Raw genomic sequence first — 20,504 nt, 5'->3', positions numbered from 1 at the left:
GGGTGTCCTGAAGGAGCACTTTTTTAGGTAGTCTTGGTATGCTAGCCGCGGTTGGGTTTGAACTCCTGGGATTCGAGGTGTGCGCCACCATGCTGGCCCGCCAGAGGAGGCCACTTATTAAATTAAAGAAAGCCGTGTTTATGAACACGCACACGAGTGTAGTCCGTTGTACCCTGGCGTTCCGAGGCCAGCTCACATGGCCACGTTTGCCAGAGTGCCTGGGTCTAGGACAGGCGGGGGCTGAGGCGGGGAGCAGCGGCTCCTCGTTGCCGCCCCTAAAGAGTCACCGCGAGTTAAAACACGACATCCAAGCCCGAAACTCCCAGCGGCGACAAGCACTGATGACGGCGAAGACTGCGCTTTGTTTGGTCCCGGCCACCGAAGCCCGGATGTTCAGCTTCCGAAAGCCCAGCACGCCGGCGCAGGCGCAGTCGCAGTCGCGCGCGGCTAGTCTACCCACCAACCCCCGCGCGCATCCAGGCTGGGACGCGCGCCGTGCTGACGTCACCGCGCGTCCGCAACGTTCAGCTGGCCCCGGGGGCTTTTGGGAAGGCTGCGGGCGAACTGTCCGGCGCTGCGGTTCCCCGGCGCGTTGGAGCGTCCTCCGGCCTGAGGCGGCGAGCGAGCGGGCCTCCTTTGGCGCCCCGAAGCCAGTGCAGCTCGTGTTGTAAGAACTCCTGTGTTCTCAGGGCCTCCCGACCACCGCTTGCTTTACAGTTTTGCTTTCTTTTTCTTTCGGTTTATTTATTTATTTTTGAGTCAGCCCAGTCTGGGCTCGAACTAGCGGCCGTCCTCCTGCCTCAGCCTCCTGGGTGCGTGCGCCACCTCGCCTGCTTTCAGAATTTCGGCAGGGTTTTAGGCTCAGCCCGCGGCATTCCTTTAATGCCTTTAACCCAAGGCAGTTGTGCGGCGGGGAGGTCGCGGTTCTCAGATATTTGACTGACTGCGCCCTGCAGCGGCGTGAGGAGTAACTCCGTGGTTTAACTGGGAAACGTGTCTTTTCTGTTGCTTGTCTTGCCAGCCTCCGTGTCGCTCCCCTGCCGTGTGCCTGGAGCTCAGTTGGGTGCTTGCTGGGAATGTAACGGCCGGTGTGGTTAGGTCGCGCGCGCAGTGGTAACCATGTTCCAGGCCAGCGTGTTAACAGGCAGTTGTACTTTTCTGTTTTGGAGATGCTGTCTGGTTGTTGCTTTGGAATTGTTAGGGAATGGTCCTCCTCAACGAGTTGCCTTAACGGTGGCTTTATCTAGGTCAGTTTAGTCTTGGCTGCTCAGGCTGCCTGGAGCATCTCACCTGCCTTAGGATTGAGATGGCAGGCATGCCTCGGGAATCTTCTCTCTATATGTATGATATATACGTACGTACCAGGGTCCTTTACCTTCGAGGCAAATTTTTAACACAGCACTACATCAGCAACCCTCAGACTTTTTACTATCCCAGGGTGCCTTTTGTCTCCAGTGAGACAAAATAGCTTTGCATCAGGAGATGAAAGGAGCCTGGTGATAATGTGATTCTAGCACTGGGGAAGATGAGGCAGGAGAACTCCAGAAAATTTGAAAACCAGCTTGGGTTACATTGATTTTTTTTTTTCGTAGTCTAATCTACAGAATGAGACCCTGTCCCTGCAAATAAATAAATAAATAAATAAATAAATAAATTAGTAAAGGCACCCATACCCCATGTATGGTGCATTTTGTCTAACAATAATGAACAACAAATAAAATGAACAAACGTGAAATCGGGGACTTTTTTTTTTTCGGGTGGAAATGTCCATTCTTCAAAGTTTTACTTTTTAAACTTTGCAAAGCTGCGCATTTTAAAGACAAGGATTGTTAGTGCTCTGGGAAGTGTTTGCAAACATGTATTTTGATTTAGACCTTTTCTAAGTTGATTGGTTGGGTGGGAACGGCTGTAGTTAAGATTATTATCTTGAATATGCCATTTTTAGACATGACTAAATAAATTGAGGAGGCCATAATTGCTGTACAATTAGTTTTCTAAAATATCCTTTTTTTTTTCCTTTCAGATATACAAGCCTCAAGAGTCTTTATTTTCTCCGATGTTTCCCTAGAAATAAACCCACTTACGGAAATCTGAACACTTTTATGAAAAGACGCAGTTTGAAATCTATGGAGTGTGCTTTTGTGTATGAATAGTTATAAAATATTGAGTTTTCAAAAAGAAGGCTAGTATGGTACATTTGTGTAACAGAGATGCTGTGGTAAAACACGGCTGTTAGTGATTTGTGATAACAGAAGAAAGCTATGTCTTGATAAATTATTCGTCCTTAATTATAGCAGACATAGTGGAGTGGGCCTTTAGTGAAACACAGGTGAACTTTATAAAATGCAGTCTAGGTAAGTTTATGGACAAACTACTGCCTGTTAGTCAGCTGTATTAAAATGTTAGACACTGACAGAGTTAAGATAGTGATATATATATAAGATTTGACAATGAGAGAGCGACAGTTTAGGCATTATGCAAGGTCATTTACTACACATATTGGAGTCTTAATAAAGCTTGGGTTGACTTCCCCAGAAGTTAACTGAGGTTAACAGAATCCGTTTTAGAAATACTGTGAGGACGAGCTGTATGACATTAGCTTTTAGGAAATAGGACCAGATGGAGAATTTAGTTATTTGGTAAAAAAAAAAAAAAAAAAAGAATTAGTTCAGATGTCATATTGAAGTCTTTATAAGGGGAAAAAAAAAGTCTGGAAAAAAGGGAACTCTCCCCCCCCATATAGTCAGCAGTTGACCTAGTGTCTAGATTTTATAACTTGTAATGAAAAGTAAATGGAATAGCTCTTGTGTTACCCAGAAGAAGAGGTTCATTTGATTCTGTACAGTCCTGAGTAGTGTAGGGTCTTGGAAAGTGAGACAGATTTGAGCTGTGTGAGTGTGAATTCATGCAAATCCAGTCACAATACAGTGAATTCCATTTAGGTCGGTGTGTGCCGTTTCATTCCTGTCTGTGGCAGAGATCTTAGTGTGAAGTGACTAAGCTTCATGTAACAGTTTAAGCATCAGAGATACTGTTACTACTCATGCACAAAACTATCTCCCAGAGTAGTCTGAGGTACCTTACACCAAAACCTAACAGAATAATGGAGGATAGCACAATCTTGTCAAATTGGACAAAAGAAAGCAAAGAAAAAATGACATATGACTTTTCATGTGAACTCTACAGAATGTCCACATACTCCACTTTCCCCCCCGGAGTTCCTGTCTCAGAAAGGAGTCTGGCACGTGCTGGCTTTTACTACATGGGTGTCAATGACAAGGTCAAGTGCTTCTGCTGTGGTCTGATGCTGGACAACTGGAAACAAGGGGACAGTCCTGTTGAAAAGCACAGACAGTTGTATCCCAGCTGCAGCTTTGTGCAGACTCTGCTCTCAGCTAGGCCACAGCCCTCGTCTAAGAACAATTCTCCTGTGAGAAGTAGGCCACGAGATGGCCTTCAGTCCAGCCTGGCCTCAGACCCTCTTAATTCTAGAGCAGTGGAAGACTTCTCATCAAGGATGAACCCTTGCAGCTATGCCATGAGTTCTGAAGAGGCCAGATTTCTTACTTACAGTATGTGGCCGTTAAGCTTTCTGTCACCTGCAGAGCTGGCCAGAGCTGGCTTCTACTACATAGGGCCTGGAGACAGGGTGGCCTGTTTTGCCTGTGGTGGGAAACTTAGCAACTGGGAACCGAAGGATGATGCTATGTCAGAGCACCGGAGACATTTTCCCAACTGTCCATTTCTGGAAAATTTTTCAGAAACACAGAGGTTTAGTATATCAAATTTGAGTATGCAGACACACACTGCTCGAATGAGGACATTTCTATACTGGCCATCTAGTGTTCCTGTTCAGCCTGAGCAGCTTGCAAGTGCTGGATTTTATTATGTAGGTAAGAAGTTAACAGAACTAGAGTTTCATCTAGTTGGTTGATGGGAATATACATGCAGTCAGTTTCTGCTCTTTTTTCTTGTTTAGATCGCAATGATGATGTCAAATGCTTTTGTTGTGATGGTGGTTTGAGGTGCTGGGAATCTGGAGATGACCCCTGGGTAGAACATGCCAAGTGGTTTCCAAGGTAATTGGTTCTGTTTGTTTGTTTGTTTGTTTTTGAGATAGGGTGTCTCTGTGTAACCCTGGCTGTTTTGGAATTCACTCTGTAGATGAGGCTGGCAGACATCTGCCTGCCTCTGCCTCCGAAGTTCTGGGATTAAAGGTGTGTGCCACCGCACACCTTGCCAGTCTTGGTATTTGGGTCTTGAAAACGTATAAAACCGACTATTGTGTTATGGAGGATTGAACCCAGGGCCTCACATCTCATAGGCAAGTGCTCTTAATTTTTTGTATTGCTTAGAATAGATTTAGGAGTACAGTTGTTAGTGAAATAGAACTGGAAATTCTGTATTTGAAACTGATTACCTATATGCACTTGGATCTCATTTCTAAAATGAATGGACTATATTAGGTGTTTTTATTTATTGTGATAAAACGCATAAACTTTACCAATTTAGCCATTTAAAAATGTATTCTTCTGTAGCATAAAGTATATGTGTACTGTCTTTTGGTCAGCTCCAGAGCCTTTTCATTTTCGCAAACTGAAACTGTATCCTACATTCCTAGCACCTGCCTTCCTACTTGCTATATCTGAATTGTTCTTCTCTAGGTACCACATATAAGTAGACTCATACAATAAAGTTTGGACCTGTGCACCCCTTCCCTGATGATGAGGAATCTGTTGGACTCTCTGAGGGAATTACAGGGACCTTTGTCGCTTTTGTATGATACAAGAACAGTAATTTTGAAGTAACTGTTTATAATGGATCAACACATTGTTGAAATTGTTAGTAGAGTAGTGTACCTGTGCCTGCATACCTTTAATCTCAGCACTTGGGAGGAAAAGGCACGCAGCTTGCTCTACATAGAAAGTTCACATAAGCGAGGGTTGCATAATGAGACCTTGTCTCAAAAAATCATGAATAGTCATATCACAATAAATTTTATATGCCAGATCCAGTGTAATCTTAACACTCAGGAGTCTGAAACAAATTTGAAAACAACCTGGGCTACTTAAGAAAGACCTGTCTCAAAAACCAAAACAAAAAGAGATTTTTGACTTTTTTGTTCTAAAAATGGATGTATTTTATTTACTTAAAAATGTTAATTATGGCCAGATGTGGTGGTGGTGCATCCTATAATTCTAACAGTTGGGATGCTAAAACAGGAGGAATCCAGGGTCACCATTAGCTGGGCCACATGTTTGAAAAACCCAACATGTTCTCTGTAATGTGCTAGTATAAATTTAGTCTTTACTGTTGAAAACAAAGCAGTGTAGTAGAGGAAAGCATGTTGCCTCCAGTCTGCCTTGTAGCATCTAAGAATTCCCAGGCTAGTGTCACAGACATCCGTACCCTGGAAAAAGTTTAAGGTTGCTGGTGTCACATGTTGGATTGAAATGTCAGAACTTTAAACGATTTAACCATTTAAATGGACTTATAGTTATAATTTGAAATTTAGCTGTTATATCTAAAAGAGAAAAACATTTTAAATTCTAGCTTTTGAATTGCTATACTTTGTAAAATAGAATTCTTCACACTGTTTTAAATAGTTAGCTAAGGGAGAAGACTGAGGATTGGCTTTTGTCAGTGCAGCTCTGAACAGCTTTCAGCTGCGACTATCTTTAATCGCAGTAAAGACAAACTATCAACATTATCACTAGATTTTAGTATATACAGTTCATTTAATTATCAGATATTTAGATGCCTCTAAAGTAATATGTTGGTGCTAGGCATTATAATCTATGCTCTGAAGGAAGAGTGGAGAAGGAGAAGTGTGGACAGTCAGGACTTACTGCACTTTATGCCTTTAACTTTTATTCTGCTGGTTAGTTTTTGTCAGCTTGACACAACTGGGGTCACTTGGGAAGAGAGAACCTCAGGTGAAAAATTGCCTTTATCAGATTTAAAACAGTCTGTTATGTAAACTGATAACTTGATTTCATTTGCATACAAATACATTGCCTCTGTCCTTTCCAACTTGTTTTTGTTTTTTTCGAGACACGATTTCTCTGTGTAGCTTGGCTGTCCTGGAACTCAGTCTGTAGGCTAGGCTGGCCTCTGTCTACCTGCCTCTGCCTCCCAAGTGCTGGGATCAAAGGTGTGTGCTGCCACCACTTGGCTCCTTTCCAATATTTATGGCTTTGATGTTACTGTATCTTTTAAGTTGTAAATTCATTGTTTATTTTTTATATGATAGTTATAGCTACAGGTATTTTTAATACTGTCTTTAAGAGGACAATGGTGAGTATAGTTATAGGGCAGGGCTGGGCTAGTACTGTAGATTGAATCTGTGCCCCAGCATTTTCTTTTTAACCTTTGTTAGAGTTTAATGGTATACACGCTACCGTTACAGTCTACAGCCATCTGAAAGTGATTATGTAATTGTCTTCACCTGTAAATTATTTGTTTTATTTCCCTATGTTCTCTAGAGCTGCTTACTATGTTCTTTGATTGTAACTTTCATTATCTGTCTTGTTCTCTTGAAACCCACCAAGCTTCCTGAAGATGAGTATTATTCATTGCCTATCTGGCAGTATGTAAGCACCTTTTTCTTTTATTAAGCTGGTTCTTGAAAAATTATTTCATTCCTTTGTTGTTTTGATTTTTGTTTTGTTTTTTAAGTTTCTCGTAACCTTGCTTCTTAGGCTTTGGGACTGTTTTACCTGTGGGTGAGTGTTAGGACTTGGGCTTGTCAGGGATAGGCAGCCTCTGACTCCCTAGGAAGTTCAGGATCCTCTTCTCTGCAGCTCTGTTAGCCGAAGTCATTGGCAGTGAAGATTCTTAATGTCCAGGGCAGCAGCAGAGCTTTTGGTGGCAGGCTGAAGACTTGGTCTCTTCTTGTCATGGGAAACATCCTGGCCAATTGGACCCTGGTGATTCCTCCTCTGGCTTGTGAGTGTCCTCACAGTGTTGGGAGCAGCCTGAAGAGCAGCCACAGAGCCATCTGTGTGTGAATGCATGCATAGAACGCTGACTGCTGCTGCCAGTGAGATGGCTCTGACATGTGGCCTGGGCCTTCTGCAGGCCCTGGGCTGCAGAGCAGGGTTTAAGGAGGAAGGTGGTTCCTTTCAGAGTGTTGCAGCAGCTGCTCCTTTCTAAAGGGAGGGGTGCAGATAGTGTCTGCCTCCAGGGTTCCTCAGCAGTAGTGGTGGGAACTGGCTGCTCCCTGGCAGAGGAGGTTCTGAATTCAGGGCCAGTACATGCTAGAGAAACTTCTGAAGGTCTGTGCTATCTTAAGGCTGTTGACATCTTCAGTGGCAAAGGTTCTGGGTATCTCACCAAAGCAGGCCCCTAGGAACTATGGTGGTGTCTGCCAGACTGCTGTCCTCCTTTGAGCCCACCTGTTTCCAGATATCTTGGCTAAGCCTGCCTTCCCCAGTAGGTCTTCTGTGTCTCCTCTTTCTTCCCCTCCCCTCCCTTTTTTCTTTTCTCTCCGCTCCCTTCCCCTCTCTCCCCTCCCCTTCCCTTATCTTCTCTTCTCTTTTCTCCTTGAGTCCCTGGCCTTGAGCATGCTGTTCAGACATCCCACCACCCACATTTTTGTCTTCATTTTATCTTAACTGGATTACTTAGCCCTTCCGGGGCAGTTTACTTCAAGGACAACTGTCTTGGTTTTCGATAGGGATAAGATTAGTATTATTTAGTTTGCCATATTGCTTACAGCATTCTTGCAAGCTCTCCTTTAACTTGTGGCTTAATTACACTGAACGAGAGTGAGGACCTTTAGCCAAATTCTTTGATCAAATTAAGCAAGCTTTAATTTTCTGTCAGACAGGGCTATCTCTGTAAAGTGAGATTTGAAAAAATAGCATTGAACACAGGAGAAGCTAGGGTTTATATATGCAAAACCCTGCAAGACTAGGATTTTTCAAGAGTTGGGGAATTTCCAGAGGAATTTTCGTTATGTAGAAACTTGACTGAACATTTTAAAATTATTTGGCAGACCATCTAATTAGGATATATTCAAGTTCTGAGTCAAACTCCATAGGGTGGGGAGCATGTTAAAGTTTAGAAACAGGTTAAAGCAAATCAACTTGAAATTTTCAGCAAATGGAAATGGACTTGTTCTGACCTTATAACAAGATGGCTGCTGGTATATGACAGCTCAGTTTCTGTTAGACTGTGTGCTGATGTGTGACACTCAGTTTCTGTTAGACATAATAAATCTCTTGGGTTTTGATGCAAATGTTTTGCTGTGGGGTGTAATGAAAGATTTGAAAGTCACTTCTGTAGAATAACCAGTTAATTTTTGATATGAAGTAATTTAAAATGGTTTCGGTTTCACATTTTAGGTGTGAGTTCCTGATACGAATGAAGGGGCAGGAGTTCGTTGATGAGATTCAAGCTAGATATCCTCATCTTCTTGAACAGGTAAACTGATTTTTAAAGTTTATGTGAGACCTGGGGAGGTGGCTCATTTGATAAAGTGCTTATTATGCAGTATGAGGTTCTGAATTCAGATCCCCAGCACCATAGCCAAAGCTGGGTGTGGTAGCATGCATCAGGAACCCTGTGGTGCTGGAGACAGGTGAGTCCCTGGAGGCCACTGGCGAGATAATCTAACCACTCAGTGAATTTCAGGTTGAATGAGACAGAGACCCTGCCTTAAAACAACACCTTTGTCCTCCACATGTATGCACACGTAGTTGCACACACTTGTGTGAACAGGTACATATACCCTGTATACAAACAAAAATACAGCATTGAATTATGCTGTGAAATAATAATATTACAGAAATTGTAGAGGTGATGCTTGTGTTTGTTTTATTCTGTTGACATAATTTTTGAGGCAGAATTTGATTTTATTGTTATTATTTTGTTGTTTTGTTTTTCGAGACAGTGTTTCTCTGTGTGTAGCCTTGGCTATCCTGGACTTGTTTTGTAGACCAGGCTAGCCTTGAACTCACAGAGATTAGATCTGCCTGCCTCTGCCTCCTCAAGTGCTGGGATTATAGGCATGTACCACCTTGTCCTAATTTTATAGTGATTTTAAGCACTATAGTTAGGAAAAAAATGTGCTTAGGAAGAAAGATACACCTGAGGTTGTGGTGTGTGCTTGAAGAGCTGGAATTAAGTTACATGTCATGTAGCCATAGTAATGGTGTCCTTGATAGTTTTGTTGCTAGCTTGCTGTTCAGGATTCTTTATAAATGTTTTTTACTTTTACTTTAAAAAAAAAATCTTATGTCCTGCCACTAAACAGGATTTTTCTTTTAAATGGGATTAAAGAAGTATCTTCAATGTTTTAGTCTTTTCTAGAAAACAAAAACAAAAAACTCAGCTTGTTAGGCGATAGGACCTTTTGACTTACCCAAATGAACTATCACTTTCCAAATGGAATGAAGAACGACTATAGTATCTTCCTGTTCTCTAAAATTGAAGATACACTTGAGTTTTAACTTGCATATTAGATAAAAGTTAGAGCTGTATGAGAATTACGGTGGAACAAAATAAGTATGTATGTATTACTTAATACATACATATTATTATATATTATTGAGGCAGGGTCTCATGTAGCTGAGGCTTGCCTTGAACTCCTGATCTTCCTGCCTCAGCCTCCCAAGTGCTGAAATTACAGATGTGTGCGAGCATACCTGGAGTTTCCAAGAGGCTGTGTTCAGTTACTTAAGTGTCTTTGTTTGTTTGGGTGTGGTGGCTCAGTACTTGGAAGGAAAGCTGAGGCAGGAAGATTTCCATGAGTTCTAGGCCAGCCTCAGCAACAGTGAGGCCCTATCTTAAAACAAAGCAAATCCCTGACCATGCTTAGACTGTTTCTGATTAACCTGTCAACTGTTCTCTTATTTCATAGCTGTTGTCCACTTCAGACACTCCAGGAGAAGAAAGTGCTGACCCTCCAAGTAAGAAGGAAAATATTTCAAATATAACTGTGAATTTTTGTTAGACTGTTAGGAATGAAAGTATATTAGAGAAAAGGATAGTGGCACTTCTGAACTCATCCATATCTCAGTAGTTAAATGCATATGATCTATATGTGTTATGGTCCCTAAGATGGTTGAAATAACTATCATTTTATTTGCTGATCATATCAAAAGGGGAGTGCTGGATTTTGCTCACCATTTCAGTGCTCGCCATTGCTTTGTAGCTGGATTTGAGAAAGATTACCAGGATCTATAAAAGTCATAGGAACTTTGATTCTGAAGCAGATAATAGGCTTGATCTTAGAAACTGTGACTCTGCAGTGGCTGAGGGACTTGTCACGTTTAAAAGGAAGGGGTTCCTGAGTATGTGGTGACTGCCTATGTAAAGGCACTGGCAAAGGTGCAGTAGGAGATAGCTGTGCTTAGTTAGGCTGGTGCTGAGGCTAGGCCCCAGAGCCCTGAGTGTGCTAGGCACTGTGCCATGCTACCCCATGCCACACTGCTCTACACCACATTGCTGTGCTACACCATGCTGTGTGTTATCCAGCCTCTTAACATTATTATCTTGCTTTTGCTTCCTGATAAAATCACTTTGCCTGTCTTCAGAATGACTGTTGCATTCTAGCTCTTCCACAGTTTTCCTAATTCATGTACTTCATGGACAAAATAGAGGACTCTTAAGTCTTCTCTTCCAAACCGCTGGTCCCCATGTACTCTCTTCTCTGTTCTTCTTGGCTTTTTCCCCTTTTCTTTTATTCATTTTTTTTTTAAATTTATTAATTTATTTTTTTGATACAGGGTTTCATAATATATATACCCCAGGCTGGCTTTGAACTTTGGATGCTCTGGCCTCAGCCTCTGAGTGCTGTATTACAGGTATAAACCACTGTGACTGGGTTTGTCCTCTGAATTCTATCCCCTACTGCTGATCTGTCACTGGTACTTTGGTAGTGACAAGAGGTAAGAGTACCCTCCTGTCATGTCACTGACAACTGCTGTATGAAATCTGTTACTGGTAGCTGGCGTTGGATACAGTTGAGTGGCACTTTTTGCAGTATCTCATGGTATATCCTGGCTGGCTTTCACTTCCCAGTGCTGGGATTCTAAGCACACTCCACCACACTGAGCTTTGTCCTCAGCCCAACCCCTTGGGTTGGCTTCCCTGACACCACTCTTAGGATGGTTTTGAACAGTCTCCTTTGCTAGCTCCTTCATATTTCTAAGTGGTAGGCTACTAGGTGAAGTTTACTTTATGCTCTGGTCATGTCACGTGGATTCCAGGCTGGAATGTCAAATCATTTTTATTTTCTCCTTTGAGACAGGGTTTTTCTGTGTAGCCTTGGCTGTCCTGTTACTCCCTTTGTAGACCTGGCTGGCCTCAAACTTATAACAGTCTGCCTGCCTCTACCTCCCTGAGCACTGGCTTAAAGGCATGTGCTACCACACCTGGCTGGAATGCTGAGTCTTAATGTTTAAATCTCAAAGATGCTTCCATTTCTGGCCAGAAGAGCTGTCTCGGTGAACATGCCAAAACACTAGTTTCCTCTGCTTGGTTCCTGAGATGTCCTTTTGCCTTTCCCATCTCCGTTCATAATACCCAGCTACAGAACGAGCTGGGCTATTTCCTGAGCAGTCTGTTCTGCCTCCGTGGCATGTCCTGACACTCGCCATCTACCCACTGCCAGCCTAGTCCAGGCTATGGTGCTGGGTCCTCCAGCGCTGCCTGATTGCAGCCACCCCTAGTCCTTCTCTGCAGTGTCACCAGTCACCTTTGGAATAGCCTCTGCTCAAGATCCTCCTAGAGTGTTCTGGCAAACTTAGGGTGACGAAGGCACCTGTTGCAAAGCTACTGTCCTGGCTGTCTACCACCATCTTTATTTCTTGACCATGTCAAGCTTTAGTCCTGCTTAAGGCTATTCTTGCTGTTCACGTTCAGACATTCCCACGGCTTGCTTTATCATTTCAGTGTTAGGGTCTTACTTATTTTTAAATGTTATTGTCTGGAGGAGGCGTCAGGGATCAAGGCTGTTCTGGTATTTTATCAGTCATACTTTTAAGTACACAAAACACTTTTGTGTGTTTGCTGTGTCATTTTCCAGCAGGCGGCAGTAAAGAGTCGATGTGCTGTGGTGTGACTTGCCCTGAAGTGGCGCACCAGCTTGCAGTGGCCCTGTCAACACAGTCTTCCTAACTTCCTTCTGGCCTCCTGACGCCTACTTGACACCTGATGTGTCCATCCTCCTCATTTCTCTCTTCAGAATAACATCTCTTCTGTGTATTTAACTGTGCTTTCATTATATTTTTGTGCTTCCTTATTATTTTCTGTCACTTGTGCACTGTTAGGACATCATTCATTTAAGTCCGATACAGCTCCACTGGTGTAGATCCAACTCAAGTGCTTCAAGCATGCAAGTCCTTTATGTAAGGCCCCCCTCCTTTTTGTTTTGTTTTGTTGTTTTTCGAGACAGGGTTTCTCTGTGTAGCCTTTCCTGTCCTGGACTCGCTTTATAGACCAGGCTGGTCTCGAACTCACAAAGATCCACCTGCCTCAGCTTCCCTGAGTGCTGGGATTAAAGACATGCATTACCACCCCCAGCTTTGATTTGGGCAAATCTTTTAAAAATTAATTTTTATTTTATTATTTTTTTGTGTGTATGCATGTGAGTGAAAGAAAAAGAGACAGACATAGAGAAAGTTATTTTAGAAGTCCTCCTGTGGGTTTCAGGAATTGTACTTGGGTAGGGGCTTGTATAGCAAACACTTTTACCATGAGCCATCTTGATTTCTGAGAAAAAAAAAATTATTGTGTCTATGTGGGTACACAAGCCACAGTGAGTAAGTGGAGGTTAAGAGGACAACTTTGTACTAGAGAGATGGCTCAGCAGTCAGGAGTCCGGGCTGCTCTTCCAGAGGACCCTGGTTCAATTCCCAATACCTCCATGGCAGTTCACAGCTGTCTATGGCTCCAGTTTCAGGGGATCCAATACCCTTACACACACAAATGCAGGCAAAACACCAGTGCCATAAAAGTAAGTAAATCATTTTAAAAAGGAGGACAACTTAGGGAGTTGGTTCTCTTCTAATTCTTAGTATCTAATGGATCCTGTGAATTGAACTTAGGTTGTCAGACTTGGCAGCAGGTGCCTTTATCACTGAGCCATCCCACTGACACAGGTGGAATTTTAAATCAGATTCCTAAGCTTATTGCCAAGAGAATCTTTTTATTCAGTATGTCTAAGATGTGTGTACTACAGGAAGTAAATATTTTCTTCCTTCCTTCCTTCCTTTCTTTTTGGTTTTTTGATACAGAGTTTCTCTGTGTACCCTTGGCTTTCCTGGACTCAATTTGTAGACCAGGCTGGCCTTGAATTCACAGAGATCCACCCATCCCTGTTTTTCCTGAGTGCTGGGATTATAGGCGTGTGCCACTGTGCCCAGCTGGTGGAAGGTTTGTTCTTTGTTTGTTTTCATAGATGAATAGTGAGTGCACTAATTGTTCAAAGTTTAATTTTTATTGAATTTAATTTAGCTTAATTTATGCAGCACCTTTATACCATATCTCCCTTATCAGGGTGTGAAAGTAAAGGTGCCATAGTTGTTGTTCTTCAAGTTTAAATTTGTGGAGTTTAATATTAGCAAATTTGTTTACAAACAGTTGTACATTTTGGACCTGTTGAAAGTTCGGAAGATGCAGTCATGATGAACACGCCTGTGGTTAAAGCAGCTTTGGAAATGGGCTTCAGCAGAAGCCTGGTGAAACAGACAGTTCAGCATCAAATCCTGGCCACTGGTGAGAACTACAGGACCGTAAATGATATTGTCTCAGCACTTCTTAATGCTGAAGATGAAAGAAGAGAGGAGGAGAACGAAAGACAAACTGAAGAAATGGCATCAGGTATAGTGGTGCTGGTGGCCAAAGCTTTTCAGTCACATGTTACATGGCAACAACCCTCCCTCACACCCATAAATTGCTGGTAACATCCCTGTTCCTCCAGGCATTTCAGAATTGTCTCTTTGCCCAGTCCAGGCTAGCTTCAAGTTTGATGTGTAGCTAGTGCAGTCCTTGAACTCCCCTGAGGTTCCTGCTGCCATCTCCAAAGTGTTGGTGTTACATATATGTGCCACTACCCAGATTTACAGCAAAGTCTTTTCTTGAGCTATATTGGAGTTCTTCTTTATACATATCTAAAATGTTGAAAAGTATGATTTAAAGGGTTTGAGAGATAGCTCACTGGTTTAAGAGTTTTTGCTGCTCTTGTGAAGCGCCCAAGTTTTGTTCCCATTGCCCACATAGAGTCTGGTGTCTCACAACTACTTGTAACTCCAATTTCTAGGATTTAAAAACTTGAGTCAGAGCTGGGTGTAGTGGAACATGTCTAATTCCTACAGTCCCGGCATTCAGGAGAGTAAGGCAGGGATATACCAAGTTCAGGGTCAACCTAGAGTGCATAGCAAGAATCTACTTGTTAATAAAGTTCCTTCAAATATAGTTTCTAAAATGATATTTTGCCTACCTGTTCTTGGTAGGTGATTGTTATACCAAAAATTCAACTTGACATCCTAGACTGTGGTCCTTTGCCTAACCCAAGAACAGTAGACAAATGATTTTGATATTTGTGTAGATTTTATTACATCTTCACCTCCTAGAACAAGTCTTCTGAGTAATTACATCTTCCACAAATATTTACATATATTTAAATCTGTAAACAGCAGAGGTAAGTAATGTGACAGTGCTGATCATTCTCAAGGAGCATGTTTCTTACCTCTGAAGTGAGGTAATGAACAAGATGGATTCATTCTTTAAAACTACTGTAAAATTAGATGTATAAAATAATAAAGGGAGCTGGCTGTGTGCCAGGTATTGTGCTAAGTGGTTTATGTGTATTTTACTTAATTCTTTAAGGAAGGTACTATTTCAGATTCGGAAGCTGAGGTGTATAGCAGGAGGACACATGGCTGTTAAGTGGCTAGACTTGCCTGGGAGCCAAGTGGAATCTATCTTGACTTACAGCTTAAGCTCTTGAGCACTGTAGTTCTGTAGAGAAGGTATGGAGTCTCAGAAAGAGAGGCTGAGGATGGAGCTTGATTGGTAGGATGATTACTTGGTGGAAGTTCCCAAAGCCCATCGTCACTACTACTAAACTGGGCGTAGCAGTTCATGCCTGTAATCTCAGCACTTGTAAGGAATGTAGAATCAGGAGGATCAGAGCCACCCTTGGCCACATATGGAACCTGGATACATGAGGTCCTGTCTCTATAAATAACAAACCAAAAACCTGAAGTAGTTTATACTCTGGTTTAACAACTCATTTTGTGGCCTTTCACAAACCACTCTCATTATCCTGAGGCTCCCTAGCTGGAAGATAGTTGTGTTATATTTAATTGACATTTTGATTGTGACAATTTGTATGCCTGTAATTCTATGGTGGGGAATAAGAAAGAAGGAGAGGACATGTGTTTTACTGCTCTCTAAAGTTTTCTGCTTGTTGTCAGCAATTGGAAGGCGAGTCTGTCAGTGATAGACTTCAGATTTTTTGATGAGCTGTTGTGATATATCAGAGTTTTAATTGGGAAGATTCAGATGCCAGCATTGAGGTGCAACCAAGTCATTTTCCTTCTTCAAGCTCAGTTTAGTGCCTAATTTGTGCTTTGGGTTGGTGGGTGTAGTTGGGGGCATTTGAAACGTAATGGAACTTTTTTCTTGCTTGTTTTTAAATGAAGGTGACTTGTCACTAATTCGGAAGAATAGAATGGCCCTCTTTCAACAGTTGACATGTGTCCTTCCTATCCTGGATAATCTTCTTGAGGCCAGTGTAATCACTAAACAGGAACATGATATTATCAGACAGAAAACACAGACACCTTTACAAGCAAGAGAGCTGATTGACACTGTTTTAGTCAAGGGGAATGCTGCAGCCAACATCTTCAAAAACTGCCTGAAGGAAATTGACTCCACATTGTATGAAAACTTATTTGGTAAGTTTTTTGGGAAAATTATTTAGGTACTCATAGGGTTTTGTTCATCTCTGTTGAGCAAGCAGAATAAATCCTGTTAAAAAAACTGCAATCTTTACATTTTATCTATTCCAAGAAAAAACTGATGTATTTTATTGTTTAGATACTGTTCTTTGTGAAATATAGCAAAAATCTGTATAAAAATATTAGGCTAAAAAGTTTTGTATTGATACAGTGATGCTTTTTGTGTGCTTTCTTTTCTTTAGTGGAAAAGAATATGAAGTATGTTCCAACGGAAGATGTTTCAGGTAAATTAGAGTTCATACTTCAGCATTATTTCTATTAACTTTCTAGAGGCTGAATCTCACTAGTGCTCCCTTGTTCTTAGGCTTGTCTTTGGAAGAACAGTTGCGGAGATTGCAAGAAGAACGAACTTGCAAAGTGTGTATGGACAGAGAGGTTTCTATTGTGTTCATTCCTTGTGGTCATCTGGTGGTCTGCCAGGAGTGTGCGCCTTCCCTGAGGAAGTGCCCCATCTGCAGGGGTACGATCAAGGGCACAGTGCGCACATTTCTCTCATAAATGAACGGTCTTGAAGTATTGTTGGACTCCAGAAGCCATCTGAACAAAGGACGAATTACTGATTCAGCTAGTGCATTCATGCTCTGCTCTTCACAATTAGTAATGTTGCATCATTAAAGGTAGTATTGTATATTTAATCTTAAGTGATTGCAAGGGAAGATCTATGCTGGTGAGCTTAGGGAGTGTGTATATACCAGAGCAGGAGTGGTAGTGCTTGCTTTGTATTATTCAGGAGTTACTGGATTTGTAGTTTGGGGAAGCACGGATTCAGGTGATGTGGAGCTCAGAAGTCCTGGAAATCAGTGGCCCTGGCACTTGGCAGTTAGGGCTCCCTGTGCTTCTTGGTGCTTTTTCCCTGTGGAAAATAGGATTTTTCTCTTACTGGTAAATAGTATTTCTCCTGTTTGTGAGAAACATATTAATAAAGTGATTTTTAAAGGCTTGCATCCTCATAGTGTGTTTTCCACCCTGATTTAAAAGTAATTTTCATAAGTCGTCATTGCACTCACTTGCTTTTCGGTTAAAAAAATGAATTCATGAAACAAGTTATTAAAAAGTGTTTCTAATAATGGGATTCATGAGAATTCCCTTAAATAACAAGCTGTATATGCTTTGTAAATAAAGTATTGGGTGAAGACTATCAAAAAATTCTGATAAATCTGCGTGAGAATTTTCAAGAAACAGTTTACTTGTCTGGTGTATAGGTGCTGAAAGGATTGGAGGGTAGGACACAGGCAGTGATAAGTGCCTTTGTGGACCAAACCACGTGTGGCTTGTCCCAGATATAGGTCTGTTAGACTTGTGAAGGTTTGAAGTGTATTCAAAAGGAAAAAAAAGCTGGGCATGACGGTGTTGCACACCTGTAGTCTCAGCAGAGGCAGGTGGATCTCTGCTAGTTGGTTTTTGGCAATACAAATTTAGACATACTTTGGAAGAAGGAATCTTTTTTTGTTTTGTTTTGGTTTTTGTGAGACAGGGTTTCTCTGTGTAGCACTGGCTGTCCTGGAACTTGCTCTATAGACAAGGCTAGCTTTAAACTCAGAGATCTACTTGCTTGTGCCTCCTGAATGCTTAGGATTAAAGGCCTGTGCTACCATGCTGGGTTGAAAAGGGGGAAATCTTTTTTTTAATTTTATTTTTTTCTTATCAGTTACATTTTATTAACTCTGTATCCTAGCCGTATCCTGCTCCCTCATTCCCTCCCAATCCCACCCTCCTTCCCTCCTCTCTACCCTGCCCCTTTCCAAGTCCACTGATAGGAGGGGACCTCCTCCCCATTCATCGGATCCTGTTTTATCAGGTATCTTCAGGACTGGCTGCAAAGCCCTCCTCTGTGGCGTAACAGGACTGTTCCTCCGTTGGGGGGTGGGGAGGTCAAAGAGCCAGTCATTGAGTTCCTGTTAGAAATAGTGAAAAGGGGGGAATCTTAATGAGAAAACAAATAAGATAGTTTGTAGGCATGTCTGTGGGGCATCTTTTTTTTTTTTTTTTTGATTCATGATTGTGGAAGGGCTTAGCCCATTGAAGGTGGTTGCCAACGCTGAACATGTCGTCTGGGATGGTACAAGACAACAAGCTAAGTAAGCCATGGGGAGCAACCCAGTGAATAGCACATGTTGGGGTTTGGTCTGGTGCTGTGTGTTCAAATGCTGATTTCAGGGCGTTGAGGTCTTGTTACCGCCCTGCAATGGGTATTGTTACTAATGTTGAAGATCTCTGGTACCCAGGTGATGAGAAGCAATGTTCCCTATTATTCCTGATTGGGTGATTAAAAGGCCACCACGTGGGCAGAGCAAAAGGTGGGAGGCCTGGCTAAGGTTGTCAGGCTTTGGGGGCAGAAGGGTCTTGGGAAAGAGTCAAGTACAGGAGGAAGCAGAGAGAGCTGCCATGGGATAGCATGGAAAGAAGCACATGGCAGGGATGGAAGAATTGGCCCAGGGGAGAGAATAAGCAAGTACTTAAGGAATTATGGATAAGAGGTAGCCTGGTATGGGGCTGGGAGGTAAAGGTGGTTTAGAGGGCAATATCTGCCTTGCCCCAGGGAAGATTAAGGCTCTTCTAAAATCTGTCAGGTGTCTGTCTTTTATTGATTGTGATAGCGAGTTAGATATACCACTGAATAACTATAGGGCTAATAATAAACATTATTAGATGCTACCTCTAAGTTAACCATGACAAGCATAACTCCATGGCTTCTGCTTCAGCTCCTGCTTTTGCAGGTTCCTGCCCTGATTTCACTTGGTGGTGGAGTATGACCTAAGAGTTGTAAACTGAAACTAACCCTTTCCTTCCCAAGGTGCTTTTGGTTATGGTGTTTTATCATAGCAATAGAAATGCTAACCAAGACAGCAAAGATGGCCTGTTCTACGTAGTGAGTTCTGAGAGGCCAGGGATAGATAATGAAACAAACAAAGCTCTCTGTATTAGGATTCTCCAGAGTAACAGAATTTACAGAACAAATCTGTATATGTAGAGTGAGGGGATATTTAAGAATGATTTATAGGCTGTAGTCCAGCTAATCCAACAATGGGTGGCTATGAATGGAAATTCCAAGAATCTATTAGTTGCTCAGTTCACAAGGCTGGATGTCTCAGCTGTTCTTCAGTAGACACTAATAGGCTGTAATGGCAGTGAAGGAGTAGACTTGCTGGGAGGCAAAGAGAGAGCCAAAGCTTGCTTCTTTCATGTTGTTTACATAGGTTTCCAGCAGAAGGTGCAGCCCAGATTAGAGGTGGGTTTTGCCAGATCAAGGTTCTGGATTAAAGGTCTTCCCAGAGTTAGGAACTCTGGTTCTCTTTAAGAGCCGAAAATGCTCAGCTCTGTCAGGATACACGCATGTGTATGGCACTGTCTAGGTTCAAATCCTATTAGCAAGGGAAGGTCTATTCCTATTGCCATGGAGGGAATATAAAAAAATATTTTTTTACACTGTGGATACATAGTTGGTCTAAAACATTCCAAACTTTTTAATCTTCATCCTGGACTTAATGAACGATGAGGCTTTCAGCTCTGGTAGGGAGTAAAATTAGAAGTTTGTCAGCCAAAGGAGCCCAGTTAGAGCTTGCCCCAAGATGAAGAGATAGTGTGCCAGGCCATCTGACTTTCATCTCAGACTGCAATTAAAAAACAAAAACGCGCCCTTCTCTTAAAAGGTAGTCTTTTTAGGACTTGCCGTGCTCCTTCCATCTGGCTCTTTGCTTACTGCTGGCGAGTATGCATTGAGGACCCGTGATGTGCCAAACACAGTGGTAGGTGCTATAAGCAACCGAGTGGTTCTTGGGGTGGAACTTTGATGCTGGGTTCTGATACAGTAGTAGCTGAGAATGCAGATGTATTTGGAGATAAATCTCTTAAAGGGGTAATCAAGGAGAACAAGATTGTGCAGGTGAGCTCTAGTGTGTATACTCTAAGCTGCCACCTGTAAGGCAAGGACAGAGGCTTCGGGACAACAAAGCCCCTAACACCTTCATTTCATTTCAGATGTGGGAGAACAAACTTGAGTGAGTCACCCAGTCTGGAGCTCTGCTGTGTCTGTCCTAGGTGCTTTAGAGCAAATCAGTACTAGTGACTCAACACTGCAGAGTGAGAACTGACTATGGTCTTAGAACATGACTTGGCTGTGTGTGTGTACCACAGCATTCGTGAAGGTCAGAAGACAGGTTTGTGGAGTCAGGTCTCTTACCTTTACATAGTGTGGTAGTTTGAATAAGATATCCCTTGTCTCTGGCATTTGGATATTTGTCCCCCGTTGACGGTAGGTTTAGGAGGTGTGGTCTTGCAGGAGGGAGTACATTTACTGGTGTAGGCTTTGAAATTGCAAAGCTTCATGCCATTCTGGCTTTCCTATCTCCTTCCTGCTTTCGGTTCAGGATATCAGTGCTAGCTGTTGTGACTGTCATGCCTGCCTGCTGCTAGGCTTCCCAGCAGTGTTGGTGACATATTCTTTTAAGCTCAAATAAACCCACCCTCCTATAACTTGCCTTCACCATGACTAAAGACACTTGCCACTGAGCTTAGTGTCTTGAGTTCAAT

General features: G+C 42.4%; 1 protein-coding gene across 5 annotated transcripts; it reads left to right on the top strand.

Moving 5' to 3' along the window:
* Window positions 1–500: 500 nt before the first annotated feature.
* Window positions 501–16,918, top strand: Birc2 (baculoviral IAP repeat containing 2). Of its 5 annotated transcripts, none has more exons than XM_060369149.1 (11): window positions 501–667; window positions 2,024–2,143; window positions 3,187–3,893; window positions 3,980–4,079; window positions 6,552–6,593; window positions 8,349–8,427; window positions 9,866–9,914; window positions 13,591–13,830; window positions 15,657–15,911; window positions 16,157–16,198; window positions 16,279–16,918. In XM_060369149.1, exons 2-11 carry the CDS (start codon window positions 2,103–2,105, stop codon window positions 16,470–16,472), a joined length of 1,749 nt encoding a protein of 582 aa, XP_060225132.1. In that variant the 5' UTR covers window positions 501–667; window positions 2,024–2,102; the 3' UTR covers window positions 16,473–16,918. The 5 variants fall into 5 exon arrangements, with proteins under 5 accessions (XP_060225132.1, XP_021501551.1, XP_060225147.1 ...); XM_060369164.1 differs by lacking the exon at window positions 501–667 and adding an exon at window positions 674–812; XM_021645876.2 differs by lacking the exon at window positions 6,552–6,593 and having other exon boundaries at window positions 502–667.
* Window positions 16,919–20,504: the final 3,586 nt, after the last annotated feature.

The sequence above is a fragment of the Meriones unguiculatus genome, chromosome 1 (genome assembly GCF_030254825.1).
Source record: "Meriones unguiculatus strain TT.TT164.6M chromosome 1, Bangor_MerUng_6.1, whole genome shotgun sequence".
Taxonomy (NCBI): Eukaryota; Metazoa; Chordata; class Mammalia; order Rodentia; family Muridae; genus Meriones; species Meriones unguiculatus.
Note: the sequence above shows the minus strand (reverse complement) of the source record. Positions and strands in the feature narration are given on the sequence as shown.

What these genes read in the sequence shown, in the direction of transcription:
- Birc2 (XM_060369156.1), top strand. Translation starts at nt 3,044, where the DNA reads ATGCACAAAACTATCTCCCAGAGTAGTCTGAGGTACCTTACACCAAAA. An exon ending in CATGCCAAGTGGTTTCCAAG is followed by an intron (nt 4,080 to 6,551) that starts GTAATTGGTTCT and finishes AAACCCACCAAG; the next exon opens with CTTCCTGAAGATGAGTATTA. An exon ending in TCCAACGGAAGATGTTTCAG is followed by an intron (nt 16,199 to 16,278) that starts GTAAATTAGAGT and finishes CCTTGTTCTTAG; the next exon opens with GCTTGTCTTTGGAAGAACAG.